At 37.9% G+C, this 24,867-nt stretch overlaps 1 protein-coding gene across 1 annotated transcript in view; it reads right to left on the bottom strand.

Moving 5' to 3' along the window:
* The window catches only part of VPS13C (vacuolar protein sorting 13 homolog C), a 176,419-nt gene that overhangs the window by 150,931 nt on the left and 621 nt on the right, over positions 1-24,867 (bottom strand). The window contains exons 2-7 of the mRNA XM_023761255.1: positions 22,111-22,167; positions 21,268-21,462; positions 9,532-9,575; positions 5,337-5,379; positions 3,377-3,472; positions 1,761-1,862 (exon numbers count right to left, since the gene is read on the bottom strand). Of these exons, the coding sequence (XP_023617023.1) occupies positions 1,761-1,862; positions 3,377-3,472; positions 5,337-5,379; positions 9,532-9,575; positions 21,268-21,462; positions 22,111-22,167 (537 nt within the window). The remainder of the gene's footprint in view (positions 1-1,760; positions 1,863-3,376; positions 3,473-5,336; positions 5,380-9,531; positions 9,576-21,267; positions 21,463-22,110; positions 22,168-24,867) is intronic.

The following is a 24,867-nucleotide window of genomic DNA, read 5'->3' as shown; positions in this document are numbered from 1 at the left end:
TGAAGGGTGTCCCAGATCAGGGTGGGGGTCCCCACTTGGGTGCCTGGCCAGTCTGAGTGAGGGGCTGATGGCTGTTTGCAGGCTGGCCAAGGCCCCCAGTGGGGACCCTTACCCTATGGGGGTGTGGCCAGCCTGGCTGAGGGGCTGAGGGCTGTTTTCAGGCTGCCCACAGCCCCTTCACGGTGGGGGGGTCCCCACTGGGGTGCCTGGCCAGCCTGGGTGAGGGGCTAATGGCTGTTTTCAGGCTGGCCACGCCCCCTGGCGACCCAAGCTCCCAGCCTCTCCTTTAATTTTTTTTTTCCCCAGGCGGCCTGGAAGCAGGTATCTGGGATTTATTTATCTTCTATAATTGAAACTTTGTAGCCTTGAGCGGAGCCCAGGGCCGGCCAGGGCAGGCGGGAAGCTTGGCTTCCTCCATCTCCAGGGGCAACCCAAGCCTCCTGCTCACTCCAGCTCCGTGGCCGCGGCCATCTTAGTTGTGTTAATTTTCATACTGGCTCCTGATTGGCTGGTGGGCGTGGCTTGTGGATGTAGTGGAGTAATGGTTAATTTGCATCTTTTGCTTTTATTAGTGTAGATATTATAAATTATGTTATATCAATATATCTAAGTATATGTCAATGTACATATGTATCCAGAAAACATATTTAATCTGAACTGTATCAAGAAAAAAAATAAAATTCTAATGCTATTCATGTCTTTCTCTTCATTTTTTATAACACTATTTCCACATATACTAATTAACTAAAACTGAATAAAAATAATCACACTGAATCGTCATAATACAAAACCATTCCCACCTTGCTTTATATGGCACATAAATGTAATAAAAGTACAGAAAACTGTCATTAAAATACAGATTCTTAAGCTTAGCAGAAATACAAAATATGCTTACGTATAAAAAAGAAAGGGAAAACGTTTTTAGGCTTTTTTATTTCTTCCATTAAGTTTGCCTCTATATTTTAAGTATTTTAGTAATTTTGTGTAAAAGAATCAATAATTCTATAGAAAAGCAAACCCTTAAGACAAAAAGAATTAGAATCACTGATTTAAAAAATTTATTTTTATTTTTTATTGATTTCAGAGCGGAAGGGAGAGGGAGAGGGAGAGGGAGAGGGAGAGGGAGAGAGAGAGAGAGAGAGAGAGAGAGAGAGAGAGAGAAACATCAATGATGAGAGAGAATCATTGATCGGCTACCTCCTGCACGCCCCACACTAGGGATCGAGCCCTCAACCCGGGCATATGCCCTGACTGGTAATCAAACCGTGACCTCCTGACTCATAGGTCAATGCTCCCTCAACCCGGGCATATGCCCTGACTGGTAATCAAACCGTGACCTCCTGATTCATAGGTCAATGCTCAACCACTGATCCACACCAGTTGGGCATAAAAAAAAAACTAATTTTAATGAGCAAGCTATTTTAAAGATAGATCTCTTCTGGATTCAGTTAGATAGATGTCAGCAGCTTAAGCTAAGAAAAGAAATCTTATTATATCCAAATATTTCTGTTATTTCTAACTCAACAGTTGTCATACCTTTTAAGAGAGACCAAAGAGAAATGTCTTAGCAGTGAGATAAAACAATCACAGAAAAATGTGAATCATTAAAATATTTATAATCAATATTTTGAGATGATTTTAAAAGAAGACTCTTTCTTTGACACTACAATTTATGAAGGTTTATGAAAGCTTCCTATTTACAGTGCACTGAATATATCTAAAATATAGGTATATCTAAGTTTATCTTAAACTTATAGTACCTTTCTCTGCTGCCTTTTGAAGGGCTTCTTCAATTCGGGATAGCTCTTTCTGTTTAATATCTTGCAAAGACTTTTCTTCTTTTTCAGCATCATATTTAATACCTAAAAATACATAGTTAATTCACAAATAAAGAAATGCAATTAATAAATAAATAGGAAAAGTTCAGCCTCATGATTGTGTGTGTGATGTGTCATTTTTTGTAAGTAAAAGAACAGTTATAGACTTTAGATTAATTTTACAAAAAGTTTAACCATAAGTGATTTCTATTTATTTACAAACTTATATCAAAAAGGAAAGGAGGGAAGAATGAAATTAAAAGGGAGGAAAAAAAGATATGAAAAATGGTAAGTGGGGAAAAGGTGAGTAGAAAAGTAAAAGAGAGAAGCAGGGGGAGGGCAGAAAATACATCAGAAAATGTCCAGTTATTATATCTGAGTGGTAAAATTTTAACTACAAAAAACATGCAATATCTAATATCAGTTGGTATCAGTACAAATTGATAAGAAGACTTATAGAAAGTAATTTAAAAAATATGAATCAATATCAACAATCATGAATATATATATCTTTTTTATCTAGTAATCTCATTTCTGATCTTGTATCCTAACAAAAGAATAAAAAAAGGCACTGTAACAGCAAAAACAGCAGGCAGCCCACAATGAAATATCATACAGCCTTTCAAAACTATCACTATCATCATGAAAACTTAAACATATCAAAGTATATAAAGTAAAAAAGCCAGATCCATGTTGTATATAATGTGATAAATGCTATATCAAATCAAGTATGTATGTGGTAAAGACTGGAAAGCAAAAAAGAAAAAAAAATGTTGTTTTATGGTTGAGAAAATATAACAATTTTTCCCTAAAATATCCAGACTGTCCTTAACATTATATTGTTCTTATAACTAAAAAAAATTAGTAATGAGAGGTATTACTTAAATAAACACCACTGCTTTAAAACATTCATTAAAATATTAAAATACTATAATTTATAATTTAAGAATTACCTGTTTTACATACATTTTTGAGACAATATTCATTCAAAATCAGAAGCAACAAAATGGGGGAAAATTTTTTCCAATATTGAAATCTATAGATTACTACATCAGTGCATTTTTAAAATCTCACTTCATTTCATTCCCCCAGCATAAATCTGCCTAATGCATCTTAACTTAATAGAAAGCCTTAGTTGCAAAATAATTATTCATACAGAATAGAATCAATCTAACACAAATGATTTAAATTATTCTTTCCTGCTGTGGGAGCACCGCTCATCCTGGTAAGCCAAGCGGCGTGCACTGACCACCAGGGGGCAGCTCTTGCGTTCAGCATCTGCCCCCTGGTGGTCAGTGCATGTCATAGCAACTGGTCTACCAGTCATTCTGGTCGTTCTGCCGTTCGGTTGCTGGGCTTTTATTATATAGGATACAAATGTGGTAATATATATATATGTGGGTGTACATGTAAAATGTATGTAGTTATGTGCATATGTATGTATATGATTAGTTTATTTAAATTATCTTCTATTTTACTAAACATATAAAATAGTTAACCCAGGTCACATTCCATTTCACTGTGATATTACTGAATGATTACAGCCTAAAACAGCATACTTGCTCCAGGAACAACAAGCAGGTATAATCCTTCCAGAGTCGCAACAACTGCTTCTCCATAAAGATTCTTCCAAGGAATCTTCAAAGTTAATTTATCTGAAGAAACATAATTTCAAATTTAAATTATTATTTGGCTGCTCAAAAAGATAAACATTTCTCACTTTCCATTAAGAGGAAAAAGTATAACAAAACCATTCATGCATATAGTAAGTATATCATTCAGAAAAAAAATAAAAAAATTTCAACATTAAAGTTTATAAAGATCTTTTCCATATTATATTACTTTTAGAAGTGACTATTCACATTATGCTTTATACTTTTCACACTTTGGTAACTATTATTTTATTTAATATTCCAATTGTAAGAAGAATGAGGCAGCTATTACTTCAATTCTTTAGGAAAAAAAAGAAAAAAGGAAGGAAGGAAGGAAGGAAGGAAGGAAGGAAGGAAGGAAGGAAGGAAACTCAGTGCCCAAGTTAATTGCCTAAGACCACCAAAGTCATCAGTGAGGATGCTAGAACCAGCCATTTCTCATAGCACTGTTTTTTTCTGATATATTTTCTCAGGCAAGGGAAACAAAAGAAAAACAAAGAAATGGGACTACCTCAAACTAAAAAGTTTTTGCACAGCAAAGAAAACATCAACAAAACAAAAAGGGAACCCACAGTATGGGAGAACGTATTTGCCAATGATTCATCTGATAAGGGGTTAATTTTCAAAAGAACTAATACAACTCAATACCAGAGAAACAAACAATCCAATTTAAAAAATGGGCAAAGGACCTAAATAAACACTTCTCCAAAGAGGACATACGGATGGTCAATGGACATGAAAAAATGCTCAAGGTCACTAATCATCACAGCGATACAAATTATAATTACAATGAGGTATCACCTCACACCTGTCAGCATAGCTACTATCAGTAAATCAACAAACAAGTGCTGGTGAGGATGTGGAAAAAAGAGAACCCTTGTGCACTGTTGGTAGGAATGCAGACTGGTGCAGCCACTGTGGAAAGCAGTATGGCGTTACCCAAAAAAATTCAAACTTCCTTATCACCCAGCTATTCCACTTCTGGGAATTTATCCAAAGAAACCCAAAACACTAATTCAAAAGAATATATGGCCGAAACCGGTTTGGCTCAGTGGATAGAGCGTCGGCCTGCAGACTGAAGGGTCCCGGGTTCGATTCCGGTCAAGGGCATGTACCTGGGTTGCGGGCACATCCCCAGTGGGAGATGTGCAGGAGGCAGCTGGTCGATGTTTCTAACTCTCTATCTCTCTCCCTTCATCTCTCTGTAAAAAATCAATAAAATATAAAAAAAAAAAGAATATATGCACCCCTATGTTCATTGCAGCTTTATTTACAATAGCCAAGATACGAAAGTAGCCAGTAGATGAGTGGATAAAAAAAGCTGTGGTACATTTACACAATGAAATACTACTGGGCCATGAAAAAGAAGGAAATCTTACCCTTGTGTCAGCATGAATAGACTTGGAGAGCATTAGGCTAAGTGAAATAAGCCAGTCAGAGAAAGACAAGTATCATGTGATTTCACTCATATATGGAATCTAATGAACAAAATAGACTAACAAGCAAAATAGAGATAGATTTATAGAGTACAGGCTGACAGCTGTCGGGGTGAGGGGGTTAGGGGTTAGGAGGCTGGGTGGGAGGGATAGAGTAAAAAAAGATAGATAAATACATAAAAATTGTTTTCAAAATGTCCTTCCATTTTAGAGGGTAAATCTCTAGGCTACTGTCAAAATCTTCAAAGTATATATGTATTACCACATAATATATATTGGGTTAAGAACTACAAAAGCTCTCATCAACATAACCAAAATAACTCTCACATTTTTATTCAAAATTTAAAAAAAAGATGTTTTAGATTAAATAACACAGGAAAAATAAAACTAAAAGGACTAAAAATAAGTCAAATGAAGAGTGACGTGCTTACCAATTTGGCCAGCCTTGACTTTAAAAGGAACATCCAACTCACTCTGCAGAGAAGAAAAAAAATGTAAAAGAAATCTTAACTTATTAAAGCTTTCCCTCTCTCTTCCTCTCTGTAAAAAATCAATAAAAATATTTAAAAAAAAAATCGAAAAAAAAAAATTTTTTTCTATATTTAAATAACTCATAAACGATGTTTATTGGCTGAAACAAATAATTTTATTAACTTAAACTCTGACTTTGAAGAAAGAATTCATGAGAAAAGCAAAATTATAAATAGAAACAATTATAAATAGAATGAGTTCGTAGTTAAAGAAAGCAATTGAGTTATCTGATTGTTTTAATAAACCAAACCAAGCCAGACGGAAATTTCATAAACTTTTAAAATAATAGATGAACACTGTTTATCTGAAATACTAGAATAGGAAGAGTTCTTTCACATAAATAAGTTGAAAAAAATGACCAATTCTCTCTCAAATAAAATATCTAATAAATGAATAAATAAAACAACCTTAAAAGGAAAGGCAGATTCCCAGCATAGTGTTTACCAAATTAGCATTTACATTAGATTACTGACAATTACCAGTCAATAATAATAAACTTTCACTTTCTAGATTCCAAACCACTGGAAAGTACAAATAACTTTCTTATCCACAGAGTACTAAACTATAACTGATATTCACAATAATCACTTGAGTTCTTATAATTATTAAAAATTGGCCGAAACAGTAGCCTTTCTGTTAGATATACCTTAGTATATACTAATACGGTGGAACCTCAGTTCTCAAACTTAATTCACTCCAGAAGGCTGTTTGAGAAGCAATTTATTCAAAAATTGAATCATTCTTTCCCATTAGAAATAATGTAAATTGAATTAATTCATTCCAGATCCTCGAATGATTCCATTTTAACCTTTCTTAAATACATGTCTAATGTACTGTTTAATCTATAAACAAACACTTCTTTGCTTAAATTTAACAAACCATCCACTACTAGCCTTAAACAAATCACTTTCAGCACTAATTCTAGGGGTGTCTTTCAGGAGGTCAGTACACAGCATCTTCTCTTGCTGTCACTGGCTGACTGCTTTTTGTTTATCCCAATCAACAACAGTTTTCTACCTCTTCAATTGCCTTTCTTTCATAGCATTAGCAATGTTAGCACTCTTTTTTTAATTTATTTTATTGATTTTTTTACAGAGAGGAAGGGAGAGGGATAGAGAGTTAGAAACATCAATCATCTGCCTCCTACACACCTCCTACTGGGTATGTGCCCACAACCAAGGTACATGCCCTTGACTGGAATCAAACCTGGGACCTTTCAGTCCACAGGCCGACGCTCTATCCACTGAGCCAAACAGGTTAGGGCTATGTTAGCACTCTTGATGGCCTCTTTATGTTTTAAAATTGTGCTAATTGTCCATTTCACCAGCAACAAAAGCAAACACACACACACACACACACACACACACTCAACCATATATTCACAGCATAAATTCCTAAGATGTTAGTTTATGACTCAGATGCATTCTCTCCTTTGTGGCCTGAGAGATGCTTGTCATGCTGATGTATCAGCATGAAAGGGCTGTCAGGTAGAAAACTGAAGCTTGTTCAACAACCTAGACATTTTTTCTGTGAACAACTTGGTCGAGAACCTAATTGTTCCAGATGGGAGATGTTCAAGAACTGAAGTTTGACTGTACTATCAAAATCTGGCGAATGAGCCCTAGCTGGTTTGGCTCAGTGGATAGAGTATTGGCCTTCTGAATGAAGGGTCCTGGGTTCGATTCCGGTCAAGGGCACATGCCTGGGTTGCCAGCTCAATTCCCAGTAGGGAGTGTGCAGGAGGCAGCCGATCAATGATTCTCTCTCATTATTGATGTTTCTATCTCTCTCTCCCTCCCGCTCTAAAATCAATAAAAATATATATATTTTTTTTAATCTGGCAAATGAAATGCAGTACTTTAGTTAACAATTAACTAAAATAATCAATTTACCCGATCTCTGATTGCTCAATCATTGTAGGTGAACAGGAACTGAACAGAATACTAATAGTTTTTGATAAAAAGTCTTTTTTTAGACCAAAAAAAAAAATCCTTACTCATGATAAAGGAGCAGCTCTACCCTTAGGGGATAGGGAGAATAAATTTATATGAATTGATATTATAGAGGATACAAACTATAAACACTTCTAAAAGTGTGGCCTCATGCTCATAGTAATCTCCCTGAAATAATTTCTCACACAAAATAAGTGTAAAGGATCCATATTAAAGCAAAACCTCACCAATATGGTTTATTTGCAATTTAAATTAATGGAGAATATAAATTATAAAATACTTTATTATATTTAATTACAACCAAAATTCAAATCAAGCTAACACAGAGTTCACATCAATTCTATGTATGTTAGATATATATCCTGTCACCACAACTCTATTTATACTTATTTCCTTCTAAAATAAAGAGAAAAATAAACTTTAATGCAATCACCACCAATAGAATCTTAATTTCTAAATTTTGAGATAAATTTTTAAAAGTTGGCCCAGCCCTAACCGGTTTGGCTCCATGGATAGAGCGTCAGCCTGCGATCTGAAAGGTCCCAGGTTCGATTCCGGTCAAGGGCATGTATCTTGGTTGCGGGCACATCCCCAGTTGGGGGTGTGCAGAAGGCAGCTGATTGATGTTTCTCTCTCATCAATGTTTCTAACTGTCTATCCCTCTCCCTTCCTCTCTGTAAAAAATCAATAAAATATTTAAAAAAAAAAAAAAAAGTTGGCCCAGTGATTAAGTGTCAACCTATGAACCAGGAAGTCACGGTGTGATTTCCCCATCAGGGCACATGCCCAGGTTGTGGGCTCAATACCCTGTGGCAGTTGTGTAGGAAGCAGGATCAATGATTATCATCACTGATGTTTCTACCACTCTCTCCCTCTCCCTTCCTCTCTCTGAAGTCAATAACACTATTTTGTTAAAGATGTAGCACCCTATAAAAAGGGAGGGAAAGAACATTTAAATATTTTGAATGCCCACTACTTGCCAGGCTCACTTTCCATCTTACTCAAGCCACAAAGGCAGAGAGATATTACGTTGTTTTATAATACTAACTCCACTTAAAAGATGATTAAACTAATGCTCAAAAAAAATTAGAAACTTGCCAAAAGACACACAGCTGGTAAAAGGCAGAGCTAGCACTCAAACCCAGATCTTCCGGACTACAAGGTCCATGCCCTTTCCACCACGCCAAACTTAACAAAATGTAATGTTACTCCTTGTGACAGAGTTCTACTCCTAGGATCTTCAATATCCCAAATTTCCCTCGGACCAGTCATGGGAGCATTTAATGTATAATGCTCTCCCTAATAACGCATTTCATCACGTAGAAATCCAACCAGAAGTCAGACAAAACTTTAAAACATTCAATAGATTACTTAGAAATATGACCTATTAATTAAAGAATAAAATCATTCTTCAGTGATTTCATAAACTCAAATTAAGTCTAATATTTTAGCTAAAGCTTCACAGGGGGTAGAGGATTGAGAGAATGGGGAGAGTGTTGTTTTGTTTTCAGCTCAATAGTAAATGACACAAACTACTCTCGGGAAGCTAGAGTCTGAAAAAAATCTATTTTACCTCTTTTCTTTTTATCTTAGAGAGAGAGAAACATCAATCAGTTGCCTCCTGCATGCGCCCCCAACCTGGGACCGAACTGCACCTGGGCATGTTTCCCTGACCAGAAATAGAATCCACCACCTTATGTTGTACAGGATGATGCTCCAACCACCAGAACCACACCAACCAGGGCTATTTTATCCCTTAATATTACCATAATATTATATGGCTGAACTTGAATATATTTCCAAAAATACAATTATTCATTAGATTAAATTGTTAAAATCAAGGTCTTATTTACCTGAAAAATATGCAAAGATATTTCTGAAGACAAAGGCCTACTACAAAGCTATATAGTCAAATTAGGTCAATGAAAAATATTCTGTTGACAAGAGATACCGTTTTGATCATCAGGGGGAAAAAGTTCTAAATCTTAATCTCAGATTTTCCTACCGCAAATAATTAAACAAGCAATCCTTCTTTGAGTGACTCAACCACTTTATCTGGCACCTGGTACCAGATACTTACTAACCAAGGGTTTCTAAGAGCTTACCAAATTAAATGAGTAATTAACATAGTTAAAAAACTTACCAGAGCATTTTCTTTTATCTTTAGATTATCTAAAGCCACATTACCTTTAAAAAAAGAAGAAAAATATAGTTAATATACTAATAAGTAAAACCTGTCATATGGCAGTACTAACTACTACACTAAGTGGTAAGAAGACAATAGTGAGCAAAGCAAACTTTAAGAACTTAAAAAGCTATTGGCACAAAAGATTTGCTATATGTGCATAGGAATTATTGATTGTAGCATACTTTAGATTAGTCCAATGCAAAAGAAATTACAAAATACTTAAACTGCCTAACATTTAAATAGACAATGAGAAAGAATTTGGAAACTTTCAGCCTAAAGAACAAAAGAAAGTATCCATCATTTTGAATAATTAATTCAAAATCTCAAAACAAGGACATAAATAGATGACTACTAGAACAGATCAATTATTTATCCTGCAATTCAGGAGTCTTTCTTTAATTATTTTGCCAATGAATATTTTCTATAGAAATATGTTTTAGTCTTTTAAAACTCCAAACATCCCACCTTTCCAATGATTTTTGTTTGTGGTTCTAACATACTTTAATTAATCTAATTTTTCTTAAATCTATTCGGTTACAAAAACTAAAGCCATAATGATACTGTTACATTACTCAAATTTTAAACACTGTACCTATATCTGTCAATACACAATACTTAAATATTCTTGCTTACATAGAAATGTAAGCAAAAGTATTCATTTCACTCAAATCTCTAAATGTTGATAAAACTAGTGTCAACATTAAATGCAATCATAAATTCTTCAGTTATACATTCTTAATCACTTATTACGCATTTATTTTTGAACAAATACTATGCTTCCTATGTTCTCCATAAATATTTTTCAATCAAGTAATTTTTTCCTCATAGCATTTTGGAGTGAATTAAAAATATATTTAATTTTATTACTCCATTGTTAGAAATTTGCTTTTCCCCAGACCTCAGATTTACTCAAACATTTATTAAGCACCTACTCTGAGTTAGGTGCTAGAAAGAAAGAGATTATTAGAACAACATCCCTTCTACTGAGGAGCTCACAGCCTAGCAAAGGAGATTAAATTTCTAAAATTTTGCAACTATTCTATTGGCATTCCAACAGAAGAGTTTACAGGATGCAAAGCAGGAACCACCTCACACTGCCAAGGGAGATCCAGAACTTCACACGAAAGTTTAGGCTAGAAAGCTGAAGAAATATTTACCAGGTGGGTAAGAAAAGAGGGCAAACAGACATCCATGAGTAAGACATTTTAGAAACCACAAGTAAAGGTCTGGTTAGCTATAGAGTGTGAAAAAGAATAAGAGGTAGCCCAGCTGTGGTGGCTGAGTGGTTGAGTGTCGATCTGTGAATCCAGGAGGACACGGTTAGATTCTCCAACAGGGCACATCCCTGGGTTGCAGGCTTGATCCCCATGGGGGGGGTATGCAGGAGGCAGCCGATCGATGATTCTCTCTTATCACTGATGTTTCTCTCTCTTTCTCTCTCTCTCTCTCTCTCTCTCTCTCTCTCTCTCTCTCTCTCTCTCTTTCTCTCCCCCTCTCCCGTCCTCTCTGAAATCAATAAAAATATATATTTTAAAAAGAATAAGTGATAAAGTCAAAAAGGCTAGCATAGGATAGACCAAGAGTTTTTAGGATGAAAAGCTCAGACTGGTCACAACAAAGAGATGAAGTATGTAAAGTATGTATAACAGAAATGATAAAATCAGAGCTATGTTTTAGAATCATTGCTCTAGTATCCTCAGAAATAACCATGAAACTGTCCAAATAATTTAGCTACAAGGATATTGTAATACTGGTTATAATAGCAGAAAGAATGGATGGATGGATAGGAAGGAGGGAAGAAGGACCTAAAGAACTAAATGTCCAGGAAGAAGGCATATATTCTAATAATAAAAGTGTAATATGCTAATTAGACCAGACAAAGCCAGGGCTGCGAGGGAAGCCGGTGCCAGCAGCCGGGGGAAGGAAGGCCTACTCTTGCATGAATTTCGTGCATCGAGCCTCTAGTAAATCTATAACAGGGGTCCTCAAACTACAGCCCGCGGTCCACATGCAAAGACAAATACTGTATTTGTTCCCGTTTTGTTTTTTTACTTCAAAATAAGATATGTGCAGTGTGCATAGGAATTTGTTCATAGTTTTTTTTTTAAACTATAGTCTGGCCCTCCAACAGTCTGAGGGACAGTGAACTGGCCCCCTGTTTAAAAAGTTTGAGGACCCCTGATCTATAATATAGAAAAAAAATAAGGCAGACATGAATAAATGTTCACAAAATATTAAGTTTTTTAAAAAGGTTAAAGAATGCCCACATTAACCCAATTTAAAAATTATATATATACACACAGAAAACAAACAACTATAAGACTAGACACCATAATGATCACAGTGGTTATTTCCATATAATAAAGTTCACTTTCTGTGTATATGTATATTTAAGTCTTCCTAAAAAAGATTATTGAAAACTGCAATAAAAGGAGAGAAGGAAGAAAATACTACAGCATCATACATATAACAGGAGGAAAGGAAAAGAATACAGGTCGTCAGGTAGCTTCTACAATACACTGAAAAGAAATTAAAACCTGAAATAGGCAGTAACCTCAGGGTTGAAGAGATAGAGTAAAATGTTATTTTGGAAGTAGAATTGACTAAGATGTCATCACTGACCAAATGAAGGGATAATAAAGTAATCATGGAAAACCAACATGTGTTTGGGAATTGGGGAAGAGAATCCTTACGAATTATCTTATGTACTAAAACAACATAGAATTAAAAAAATATTCTTGGACTTAATTCTTTCAGATGAATTAAAAAAAATTATAATTGCAAACTCGATTCAAATCAAAAGGGATGTGCACCGATGCTATTACAAATATGAAAGCAATCCAAACTAGTTTAACAAGATCTAAGGCCCATATGGAGATTTTCAAACTTGCTCATTAATTTTGACTGTTCTACCCAGTGATACTCAACTAGTGGGTCAAGTGTCACCAGGAGTGCTCAAACTAATCTGCATTACATATGAAGTGGGGTTTTTTTTTTTAACAATTGTTAAGGCACTAACATCTATACACAGTGGGGCCTTGACTTACGAGTGTCCCGACTAACGAGTTTTTCGAGATACGAGCCATCTCTCGGCTGATTTTTTGCTTTGAGTTGCGAGCTAAAATTCGGGTTACGAGCCAGCTTCAGATACCCCACCGCTAGTTGGCGCAGCGAACGTCACAGTGAACGCCACATCAGCCCAGCATCACGTGTCTCACTCGTTCACTTTTGATTTGACATACGAGTAATTTGAGTTACGAGCTCCATCACAGAACGAATTAAACTCGTAAGTCAAGGCCCCACTGTATATAAAGAGCCAGGGGCCATCACATCTGAAACCGAAGGGATGACCAAACAGGCTGAGTGGGGCGTCAAGGCCAGCAGGGGGGTTAGTGAGGGACGACCAAACGACCGAGCAGCAGGCTGCGTGGGGTGACCAGGCCGGCGAGGGGGGGGCAGTGAGGGGCAACCAGGCCAGCAGATAGAGGCAGTTATGGGCGATCAGGCAGGCAAGCAGATGAGTAGTTAGGAGCCAGCAGTCCTGGATTGTGAAAGGGATGTCTGACTGTCGGTTTAGGCCCAATCCCCAGGAGGGGTCCCAGATTGGAGAGGGTGCAGGCTGGGCTGAGGGGACCTCCCCCCCACATGAATTTCGTGCACCAGGCCTCTAGTAATTTGTATAAAAATATAAATGTCATTATAAAATGTGGTCTGCTTCTACTGCTGTGGCACTTTGGTTCTTTAATATATAGATGGTATTTAAGATATGAAATACTGAAAACTACTAATATGGCTAACAGTTAAACAAGTATATTTAGAAAAACAACAAAAAGATAATATGGCTAGGAGGTAGAACTTAAGGATTTTTTTTATTAATGTTTTTCACTGTTTTCTAGTTTTTATAATAATCAGATATTTTTTAATGTTAAATATTATACAAATTATAATAAGAAGTGGGGAAACAGCCCGGCTGGTATGGCTCAGAAGTTGAATGTGGACCTATGAACCAGGAGATCATGGTTTGATTCCTGATCAGGGCACATGCCCAGATTATGGGCTCCATCCCCAATAGGGGGCGTGCAGGAGGCAGCCGATCGATGATCCTCTTTCAACACTGATGTATCTATCTCTCCCTCTCCCTTCCTCTCTCTAAAATCAATAACAAGATATAAAATATTTTTAAAAAGAAATGGGGAAACAAAAAAAGGTAAATTCTTATATGCATGCATGCATACACGTCCTTCAGTTGATCTCTTAACCCCCCCAACCCTCCTACTATTTGTAATACTTTAAACAATAAAAAATGGTAAATTCTAATGTCAGTATGACCTCAATATGTTTTATATAAATTGCTTCTAAACAAGAAAAAAGGTAAATTCTAATGTCAGTATGACCTCAATATGTTTTATATAAATTGCTTCTATATCTGATATCTACCCTATCTATAGATACATAAAAAAATTTTTTCTTCTACTTAGCGCCTAGCAAGCAAATGTATATATTTCCTCTCTGAAAAATGTGAATGTTATCTATCAAACCGTAAATATATCAATGAAATAAGAATGATACAGTCGAAAAATTATTTGTAATTAAGGAGGAGCCACTAGCCTTAATACAAAGAAAAGGGGAGGAATAACAGCATATTTCAGATTAACACCAGGTTAAAAGTGCATTCACTCATTCAACCAGTACCAGTAGATGAGTGCCTTATCTAGGTAAGGCACTGTGCTAACAAGTATTCTTCCACTAAAGTACATGTTTTCCTGCAGATACATATGTAGACATTTTACTGTCTAGCCTATGAATGTCAGAAGTTCTGTTAAAATAAAAATAATTTATAAACCTAAAATTAAATACCCTTCCTAGATAACCATTTGATATTTAACTGAATACTGAGGAAAAGGTTAAGATTTAGTTTTCCTTTCTACATCAAGATAACATAATTTCATACAATGCAAGTCACTTTACTGCTATAGCCAGATTACCTGGGTTTAAGAATACATAAAGGCCATAGGAAGTTCCTGAAAACCTGAGGGAAGGGTAAATATTTGTGTCTAATCTTTAAAAAAAAAAAAAAAGGCGGGGGGCAGGGAGAATGACTAATAATTGGAGATGGATAAACTTAACTCTGCCAGTAAGAAAGGCACTAAAGTCAAACCCTCAATCAAGTGTCTCTAATGCCATTAGGTTTGGAAGTTCTGTAAAGTAATTTCCTTCTATGATGGACTGACGGCCTAAAGGATGAGAGTAAGCAGTAAGCGTAGTCTGTGCTTCAGAAGAAAAGGTTTCTGATTTTGATCCTATATGATTCTCCGTAATAAACTAGAAACATTTTTGGATGAGCATACATCGTTAGAGAGTTCAACATAAAGTTTCAAAGCTACTCTTGAAGGATATTTTAAGCACCTTGAAAGGGTAAATACTGGATCAAAATTTACCTAATAATCTTTACTAATGAACCAGAAGATGGAAATGGAATTAAATCCATTAAATTAGCAAGTAACACCAAGATACATAAGCAGAGGTGGAGTTATTTCAAAAGATAAAATAGGGATAAAACATAGTAGACGGGAGAAGAAGGCTGGGAGAGTTAAACACACACACATTACATTTATTTTTGTAGAAATAGAATGTTCCTGAGGAATCAAAATAAATAAATAGAAAAAGAAATGGTTGATAAATTATTTTGAAAAAAACAGGCTTATTCCATCATTATGCCAGTACCACTTGATTTTGGTTGGTATTTTGTTTACATTAACAAGGAAGAGGAAAGCAAAACGCTGTTTCAGAACTTCACTCGTTCTTTACCGATGTGAGCAACTTCTTGACTGAATCAGGTAAGAGGTTTCGAATACTGGAAGACTATTTTCTCGATTTTTTTCTACCATTCATATTTTTCTGTCAACAAATGGTGCCGGCATAATATGGAATAAGCCTGCCTAAGTCCAAGAATAACTTTTAAAACATAAAATAGCCTACAAAATAAATGTAAGAAATATAATGCTGCTGCCCTAACCGGTTTGGCTCAGTGGATAGAGCGTCAGCCTGTGGACTGAAAGGTCCCAGGTTCGATTCCGGTCAAGGGCATGTACTTTGGTTGCGGGCACATCCCCAGTAGAAGGTGTGCAGGAGGCAGCTGATCGATGTTTCTCTCTCATCAATGTTTCTAACTCTCTATCCTTCTCCCTTCCTCTCTGTAAAATATCAATAAAATATATTTTTTTTAAAAAGAAATATAATGCTAATGTTAAATAATCTATCCGAACTTTCACAGAGGTTTAGTTATACCTTTCTTATGGCACTTTACTATATAAATCCCCAACCTGATTTATAAACTCCAGATTCTCTTCATCGTAGGTGCTCAATACATACTGATTTTATTGATTGAGAATGCATATTACACTGGGATAGAAACAACTACAAGAACACAAATCTTTATATTTTAGAAAACACTCTCTGATCTATTACATTACTTGATCCTCACAGCCTCCTGGTAAAGGAAGCAGGACATGTACTAGTATATTAAGCAAGAGAAACTGAGGCTTAGAGAGGTTAAATGACTGGTCTAAGAACACTATGTCAACCTAGTAAGTGGTAGAACCAGTGCTCAAATTCGGATGCCCAATGCTGTGTTCAGAATATCACACTACCCCTTCCCCTACTCCCCCCCCCCCGCAAAAAAAGAGCAGAAAGGGTAAAGGATTTTAATTTGGAAGGTAATTCTATCTCCTTTGAGGAAAAATAAAAAATGCCATATAAGAATTAGACTCAGCATTAAGAGGTATGTGTAGTTGGTAGATCCATCTCTAGTCTTTGCATTTTAAGAGTGTGAAGAGATTCAAAAACAAAAAGGGTAACTAAAACCAGTACAATGAACAAGACCATAACCAGAAAGGTTGGATAGTCAAGGTTTATATCAGGAGGATTACCAGAGCAAAGGATAGTGCCACAGTTGAAAACATACAAGCAGGAGATAACCCTGCAAAATGGTCATTTCAGTAGTTTTTTTAAATCTGCATTCTTCCAACCCAGCTGGTGTGACTCAGTGGTTGAGCTTCAACCGATGCACCAGGAGATCATAGAAATGCCCGGGTTTGGGGCTCCATCCCCAGTAGGAAGCATGCAGGAAGCAGTGAATCAATGATTCTCTCTCATCATGGATGCTTCTATCTCTCTCTCTCCCTCTCCCTTCCTCTCTCTGAAATCAATAAAAACATTTTTAAATCTAACATTTTTCCAAAAACAAAAGACAGAAATTCACAATTTATAATTTATAACTATTGAGGATCATAAAGATCTTTAAAGCCTAATCTCCTGTCACTTATACATGAAGAAATCAAAGCCTAAAGTTATGCAATTAATTTATGGCAGTGCTAAGAATAAGAACCTATATCTCCTGACTCCCTGGTCAATATTCCTAATATAAAACATACAAGTGAACCCAAAACTGTGATTAAAAAGAAAAAAGTGAACCAACAACAAAAATCTCATGCCTAGTCCATGAAACAAGCTTTGTATATCCTATATAATAAAAGCCTAATATGCTAAGTGCCTGATTGTCCGATAGCCGTTCAACCAATCAAAGCATAATATGCTAATGATATCCTAAGGCCGCTCAACAGCTCGCTATGACATGCACTGACCACAAGGGGGCAGACAGTCAACCAGTTGACCAGTTGCTAAGATGTGCACTGACCACCAGGGGGCAGACAGTCGACCAGTCACTATTGACATGCACTGACCCCCAGGGGGCAGATGCTCTGACCCGTAGGTGAGCGTGCTGCTGGAGTCCGACCCATCAGGACTGAGCAAGATGGGCCGGACATGCCCTGGAGCCCTCCCACAGTCCCTCCCTGGCTGCCCAACCTCCTGCGTCCCTCCCCGGCCCCGATCATGCACCGGTGGGGGGGTCCCTCGGCCTGGCCTGCACCCTCTCGCAATCCGGGACCCCTGAGGTCAGAGAGCCAGTTTCAGCCTGATCCCACAGGCCAGGCCGAGGGACCCCACTGGTGCACGAATTCGTGCACTGGGCCTCTAGTCTATATAATAAAAGCCTAAGCAACCATTACGGTAGAATGACCAGAATAACCAGTCACTATAATGTGCACTCCCACAGGAGAAGTGCCGCTCAGCAAGAAGCCGGGCTCACAGCTGGCGAGCACAGCGGTGGTAGCAGGAGCCTCTCCCACCTCCGCGGAAGCGCTAAGAAGCAGCGAGCCAAGTGGTAAGGAGCAGCGAGCAGGCAGATGGTAAGGAGCGAGCGGTCCCAGACTGCAAGAGGGATGTCCAACTGCCAGCCCGACACCGGGAGTGGCCCTAAACCGGCAGTCAGACATCCCCCAAGGAGTCCCGGACTGTGAGAGGGTGCAGGTTGGGCTGAAGGACACCCCCCCACACCTCCAGTGCACAAATTTTGTGCACCGGGCCTCTCGTTAAAAAATAATGAAAAAGGAATATGTGGTGCTTTGTATTTATTTTTTATTTAAGAACTAGAGGCCAAGTGCATGAAATTTGTGCACGGGGGAGAGAGGTGTCCCTCAGCCCAGCCTGCACCCTCTCCAATCTGGAACCCCTCGGGGGATGTCCAACTGCCCGTTTAGGCCCGATCCCTACTGCTGGCTCCCAACCGCTCGCCTGCCTGCCTGCCTGATTGCCCCTAACCACTTCTGCCTGCCAGCCTGATCACCCCCTAACCACTCCCCTACCAGCCTGATCGCCCCAAAGTGCCCTCCCCTGCCGGCCCGGTCGCCCCCAACTGCTTTCTCCTGCTGGCCTGGTCACCCCTAACTGCCCTCCCCTGCCAGCCCGGTCGCCCCTAACTGCCCTCCCCTGCTGGCCTGGTCGCCCACAACTGCCCTCCCCTGCTGTCCTGATCACCCACAACTTCCCTCCCCTGCCAGCCATCTTGTGGCGGTCATCTTTTGACCACATGGGGGCGGCCATCTTATGCGAGGTCATGATGGTCAATTTGCATATTATCTCTTTATTATATAGGATTCCTTTATGTATCTATAACATAAACACTCACTTATTTAAAAGTATATTAAAATATTCAAACATTCATTTTCCAAATAAGTGAGCTGAAGTAAATTATTAATCAGTTTTGTAAAGCACAAAGCAAATCCCTTTAATGCTTCAGTAAATACTCAAGAAAATATTTTAGGGATTCATTTCAATTGAATGTAGCTATTTAAACCAAATTAACCAATCTAGACACCTTTCAATAGGAGTGTACAGTGAATTGTCTTGGGAGGGGAAAGTGGGAGAGGGGGGAGGAAACAATTAACTCTTACTCTTTCCATTTCCCTACTGAAACAGGAAGTCTTGGCAAAGAAAGCTGGAGATCTGCCATGTTACCACTGAACTGTCTCCCTTTCAAGTACACTTCACGGATCTCATACTAGTGAGTAATGCGGCAGAGCTTCCTAGCAGGAAGGTTACCAAAGTACCAACTTCCCGTTTTATTTCTATAAAAGGAGTGAATTTTAAAATTTTGATGCTATTTAAATATGTGGACAGGTGTTTTCAATTTAAATTTTAGGCACTGCTTTAATTGATGATAACTGAGCCTAAACATATTACATTACAATATTGAACTTTTTGTTATTTATTTCATATGCTACAAGCAAGCTAATAAGAAATGTGGCCTTCACTAAAGCAAGTGTTAGCTGGGAGGATAGGACTGAAAAAAAAAATACCTCTATAAGTTTAGAAATACCTAGCTATACTATGTTTTATGTGTCATGGTAAAAAGAAGCAAAGAGACCTGCTTTTTCTTGCATTCTCAAGCTCCCTGCAGCTACCTATTAAGACAATCCTATCCTACCTATATAATAAAAGGCTAATATGCAAATTGACCAAACGGCAGAACGAGCAGTCGCTATGATGCGCACTGACCACCAGGGGGCAGGCAGTCAATGCAGGCGCTGCCCCCTGGTAGTCAGTGCGCTCCCACAGGGGGAGCGCCGCTCAGCCAGAAGCCGGGCTCACAGTTGGTGGGGAGCAGGCCTACGCAGGCAGACGGACATCCCTGAGGGATCCTGGACTGCGAGAGGGCCCAGGCCATGCTGAGGGACACCTCCAGTGCATGAATGTCATGCATCGGGCCTCTAGTTTAATATATTAGATTTGGATTCACAAACATCAACAAAAGACTGGAATTTATCTTCATTTATCTTGTCATATTTCATGACTGTGGCCTCTGCTCACCAGTACTGAGTAAAGAACAAAAAGGAAAAATACATTATTTGACTATCATTTCTTACTATGAAGACAGAGCAAGGAGCAGAATGACTTATCTAAGAAAGGAGCACACACTGCTCTGGTCTTGTTCAAATCACAAAAGTTTAAAGTCAGAAAAGATGACCCTGAATAACCCTTTTACAGATAAGAAACTACTGATCACTGTTCAGTAATTTGCCAAACACCACACAAGTAGGCAGTATAGAAGATGGAATTAGATCCCAGGTTTCCTCCTTCCTTGTGCTGCTCCAACAATATCCGGCAGCTGGTGGAAAAGTATCAGGGGTGAAGTGAAGGACAGACAGCACAATGATCAGCAGGGGCTCAGCCTGGTTTGCAGAGCTACAAACTCTGAGGGCACTCCACCTGGCTCCTACCCTGGTCATTATAGCCACAGCTTACATCCAACACATCACAGCCTCCAAGTATATTTTACTTCTCAGATGGAAATGAGAGCAGCCTAACTCTGAATGGAGGATTTTCCTTACTTTCGACAGTAAATCAATTTGCAAAATCAAACTGACAAGGGTTCTACATAATAAGCGATATTACTTAAACCAAATTGCAAAACATCTGCCATTTCAACATACCTTTTCAAACATTTGTTACTCTTAAAACCATTATAACCTGGACACACCTCAAATAGCCAAGGGCTATGTAATGTATCTCCCAGTAGCAGTTTGTGAGGAACAAAAATCTAGATAACTCCTACTTGCCTTGGCAGCAATATGCCCACCAGGCACTTTTCTGAACCTTTGAAAACCTGACTTACAAGCTAACTAACAGGTAATATAAGTAATGTAAGCGTAAATTCAAATGCAAGTAGGTTTTGTTTCTTTTAAGGAATTTGTTTGGGAAATAAGAGCTGTTCATCTGTGTGGTGTTAGCTTTACACAAAATTATCACACTATAGAATATGAAAGCCCTGAAGTCTAAAAGAAACGTACTCATGAAAATAAAGTAAAACAAAGCAGGTTATTTTCAACCACTCAGCTAGGTTTGTTTATCATCACTATTTCTATCAGTATTAACAGCTTAAAAATTATAATTATGAAGGATTTTCACATTATCTCTCAGTGTTATTTCTCCATTCCACAGATAAGGAAACTAAGACTTAAGAATGCTTCTCTAATTTAAAGACAGTATTCACATATAACTTCCTGATTCTAGACATTCAAATAAATTTCCCCATCCTTCTCACTCTACAACCTTTTGTTGTTGTTTTTTGTGGATTTCACTGTGAAATATACATGCCTAAATATGTATGAATATACACAGCACAATCTTTTTCAAATTATGCTAATACAACATTTTAATTGTTAAAACTACTTCCTGATATCATACAAGCAAAGATTATGACTTTTTAATACAGTATCTTTCAGTCACTTAAGACATCAGTTTCTTAGTTATAAATTTCATGAGACATACACTTCCTCTGTCCTTTTTTACTTCTTTCTACGACTTGTTCAGCATCCTGAAGTTCTTCGATAAATGCAGAAGACAATCTCAATATTTTCCTTAGACTAGGATTATTCAACAAACATTCGGGGCTAGATAATTCTTTGTCCTGGGTTCTACCCACCAGTAGCACACTTCCACCGCTTATTGTGACAACCAAAAATGCCTCGACATTGCCTAATTTACCTTTGGGGGCAAAGTCACCCCTGGTTGAAAATCACTGCCTTGTCCTAGTCATATACTCCAGTGAAGAAGTATCAATTTACCATTTTATCCAAAGATTAGTAGGTTCACCTGTGTGAAATTTTCCAGATTTAATTCTTTCCTTTCTCAAGATGTTAAAATTTAACCAGAAAAAAAAACTGAAAAAGCCAAACTTTATGACATATAAAACTTATTTGCTAAAGCAAGTAGTTTTCAAATAAGATATACAAATATCATTTCTTTATAAAACTTGTCTATAACATGGATATATAAAGGTCAGCTATTTTATTAAATTGACTTAATATTTCCATTTGTTTACCATAAAAAGTTGAAGATAGCCCTGACAGGTTTGGCTCAGTGGATAGAGCGTCGGCCTGCGGACTGAAGGGTCCCAGGTTCAATTCGGTCAAAGGCATGTACCTTGGTTGCGGGCACATCCCCAGTAGGAGGTAAATTTCTTCAAAAATATTTATTTTAAAGACTAGAAAGAGCCAATTCACATATTTTGTCTTTCTATTTTAATGGAGTAATTGGTATTAAAATAAAACATTCTGAGCAATAACTGTAAAAGCTCATGTCTTCTAACTTCCTTTATAACAACCACAAAAATAAAAGGCAGCAAAACATTACAGAAGTGAGCTGATAAAGCTGATGGAATCCATATTGGACTTCCACTGGATATAATTCCTAAAAAAAAAAAAAGAGGGTTTATCTGCTCAGGCATATTATAAAGTTGATGTTGGCCATCGGCAGAAGACCTTATTCTAAAAGCAAGAAAATGAGATGAAAGAAAAAAAGTCTCTTTTCCTACATTCCACCAAAAAAAGGAGTAAAAGAAACAAAATTATGGCATTTTAATTTCAATTGTGAAAATGTTCAAAATGCTCAGGCAGTATAGTTCAAATTTTCACAGTGAAAACATTTACATTAGAATTAGAGTATTAGCACTGGAAGGACCCTTAGATGTTACCTACTCCAATCCCTAATTTTAAGGAGAGAAAAAAAGAATCTTCTAATATGTCCATAAACTTTATTTCTTTAAGAAATATTGTCTGAGGTAAATAAGGCACAATGTTATAACCTGGGTAAGTGATTTTGAATAGTAATTATATGTGATATTATCTGGTATGACGTTTTTCTATTAAAGTTTAAATTCAGATGAAGAAACCAAGACCCAACACAACACCTAGAATCCAGATTTCCTAAACGCTAGCCCAGTGCCTTGTCAGATTTCAAATGTTTACAAACTAGAAGGAATCATTTGTATTATTAGATAGTATTCTAAAGAAACACTTGGTCCCTGCAGAAGGCACTGTACATTTAATTCCTTAAATGTCTCCTTCTTTACTTAGAGCATGTGAACAAAGTACATATTGGGCAAACCACACTGAACCAATCAACTGATCAGTAACCCATTAAAAGCAGGTGGTGCCACACTTCAGGGCAGCATTCCATGGCTCTATTAACAACAATGCTCAATATAAATATACTAGTGACCCAGTGCATGAATTCGTGCACATTAAAGGGAAATTAATTAGAAGAAATACTTTAATATCACTATTCATCCTTTTTCTATATAGAAGTGTCAACCAAATTCATGATCAACAATGACAGATCGAAACACACGCGTGTGATTGGCGCCAGCGAGAGCTTTATATGTATCGCGCATGCATGAGTCAACTTAGCCTTTTATAGATATAGAATAAGCTTCCTTAATTAGACCTGCTTCCTTAATTAGACCTGATTTAGCTAAACTTTTTCGAGCCCAGTGAAGCAGACCAACTTCTCTTTCAGGTAATTGTCAGCAACACAGCAGTAAATATCAACACAAAGCAGATTATTATTGTAGATCATGCAGGGAGAACAAAGGGTAAAATATTAACTGCAGCAGTGTTTGACTACATTCTGCGCAGTGAGAAAACCTGAAGTAATTTTTCAAGGTCCACCATTTCTTACTTCTTTTCAGCCAGGTCAAGCTTTAATGAAAAGAAAATAGGATTCCACCGAGTCTCCTATCTACCTACTCCAGGATTTCTGTGAGGATCAAATGAGATGAGGCATGGGAAAACACTTCACAGTCATTGGGTTAAAGTGTAAAATGTTTCCACCTGGCAAGTCATATTCCTGGGCTGAAAAAACTGCAAGGAGGCTAGTCGCTAGGGAGAGGAAGCCGGGCGTTGCTACGTGATGTCATTACCTGGAGGGACACTTAGCACATTAGCCTTTTATATATATAGATAGATAAGGTGGTTCACATATGTAATTGCAGTTAATCCTTGAGCAAGGCAGATTTTTAAAATCCAAGTATAAGTGAACCCACATGGTTCAAACATGCTCAAGGGCCAGGGTTTTGCTTTTTAAGTAAAAAGCAAATCAGGATAAATTTTAATATATTGTATTTAATCCAATATAATAAAATATTATCAATTCAACATGTAATCAACATAAAAATTGAGATATTACCTTCTCCCTCCTATTGTCTCAAAACTTGGTGTGTATTTTATACTTACAGCACTAACCACATTTCAAGTGCTCAATAGCCAGTTTGTTGAGTGAATTAAAAGCAGTTCCATCCTTTTGAGTAATTCTCTGATTTCCCTCCAAGCCTGACAAAAATTCCCAAAACTCTTCATAGAGTTAGAAAGTATCCCCAGTGACCCCAAGGCTTGACGCATCATTAGGGCAAATAATTAAGCTTTTTGAAGAGGGTGCTGTCTACTTCTATACACAACCCCTAGGACAGAAAGGTCGGCGTACATTCTTGGTCATGCACCTAAGTAATGAGGATGCTGGTCGTGGCTTGCCCTCCTTTCCATCGCTACAAAACAAAAGTGAAAGTCCTCCTCTTACTGGGGGAAAAGTAAATACGAAGGAAAGAAATCACTTTCTCGGAAGCTGACAGTATTAGGAGCAAGAAGCCCTACTGACACGCCTTTTGCAATGATCTTCCCCTGCCCATCCCTTCCCAAACCCTGCAATCCCAGAGAAGAAAGCCAGCTCCTGGTCGCTATAGAATGCCAGAGAAGATAAAGGCGAAATGCAATTTCCTTTTCTTTTTCCTTGATGCCACTTTATTTGAGCGTGTGCGACCATGCAACCATCCTCACTTCACGTGATGCGGGCGCAGGAAAGGGGTTTTTATTTTATTTTTGTTTTTTATGCTATGGAGCCACAGGGGCCACGCTGAGGGCTGCGAGGGGAGCCCCCCAAGGGAGGCAGGGTGGGACAGGGCAAGGGCTCGGGCCGCAGGGATCCGGGCAGCGCGCCGCAGCCCCCATCCCCGGCCGGTCACGGCACCTAGGGGAGGTGCAGGCGGGCACTGGGTCTCTGGGGCACCTCGCACCTGCCGGCGGGGAGGGGGGCCCGCGCCCGGAGGCGGGGTCTCGA

This window comes from Myotis lucifugus, unplaced genomic scaffold, assembly GCF_000147115.1.
Source record: "Myotis lucifugus unplaced genomic scaffold, Myoluc2.0 scaffold_204, whole genome shotgun sequence".
In the NCBI taxonomy this organism is placed as follows: domain Eukaryota; kingdom Metazoa; phylum Chordata; class Mammalia; order Chiroptera; family Vespertilionidae; genus Myotis; species Myotis lucifugus.
Note: the sequence above shows the minus strand (reverse complement) of the source record. Positions and strands in the feature narration are given on the sequence as shown.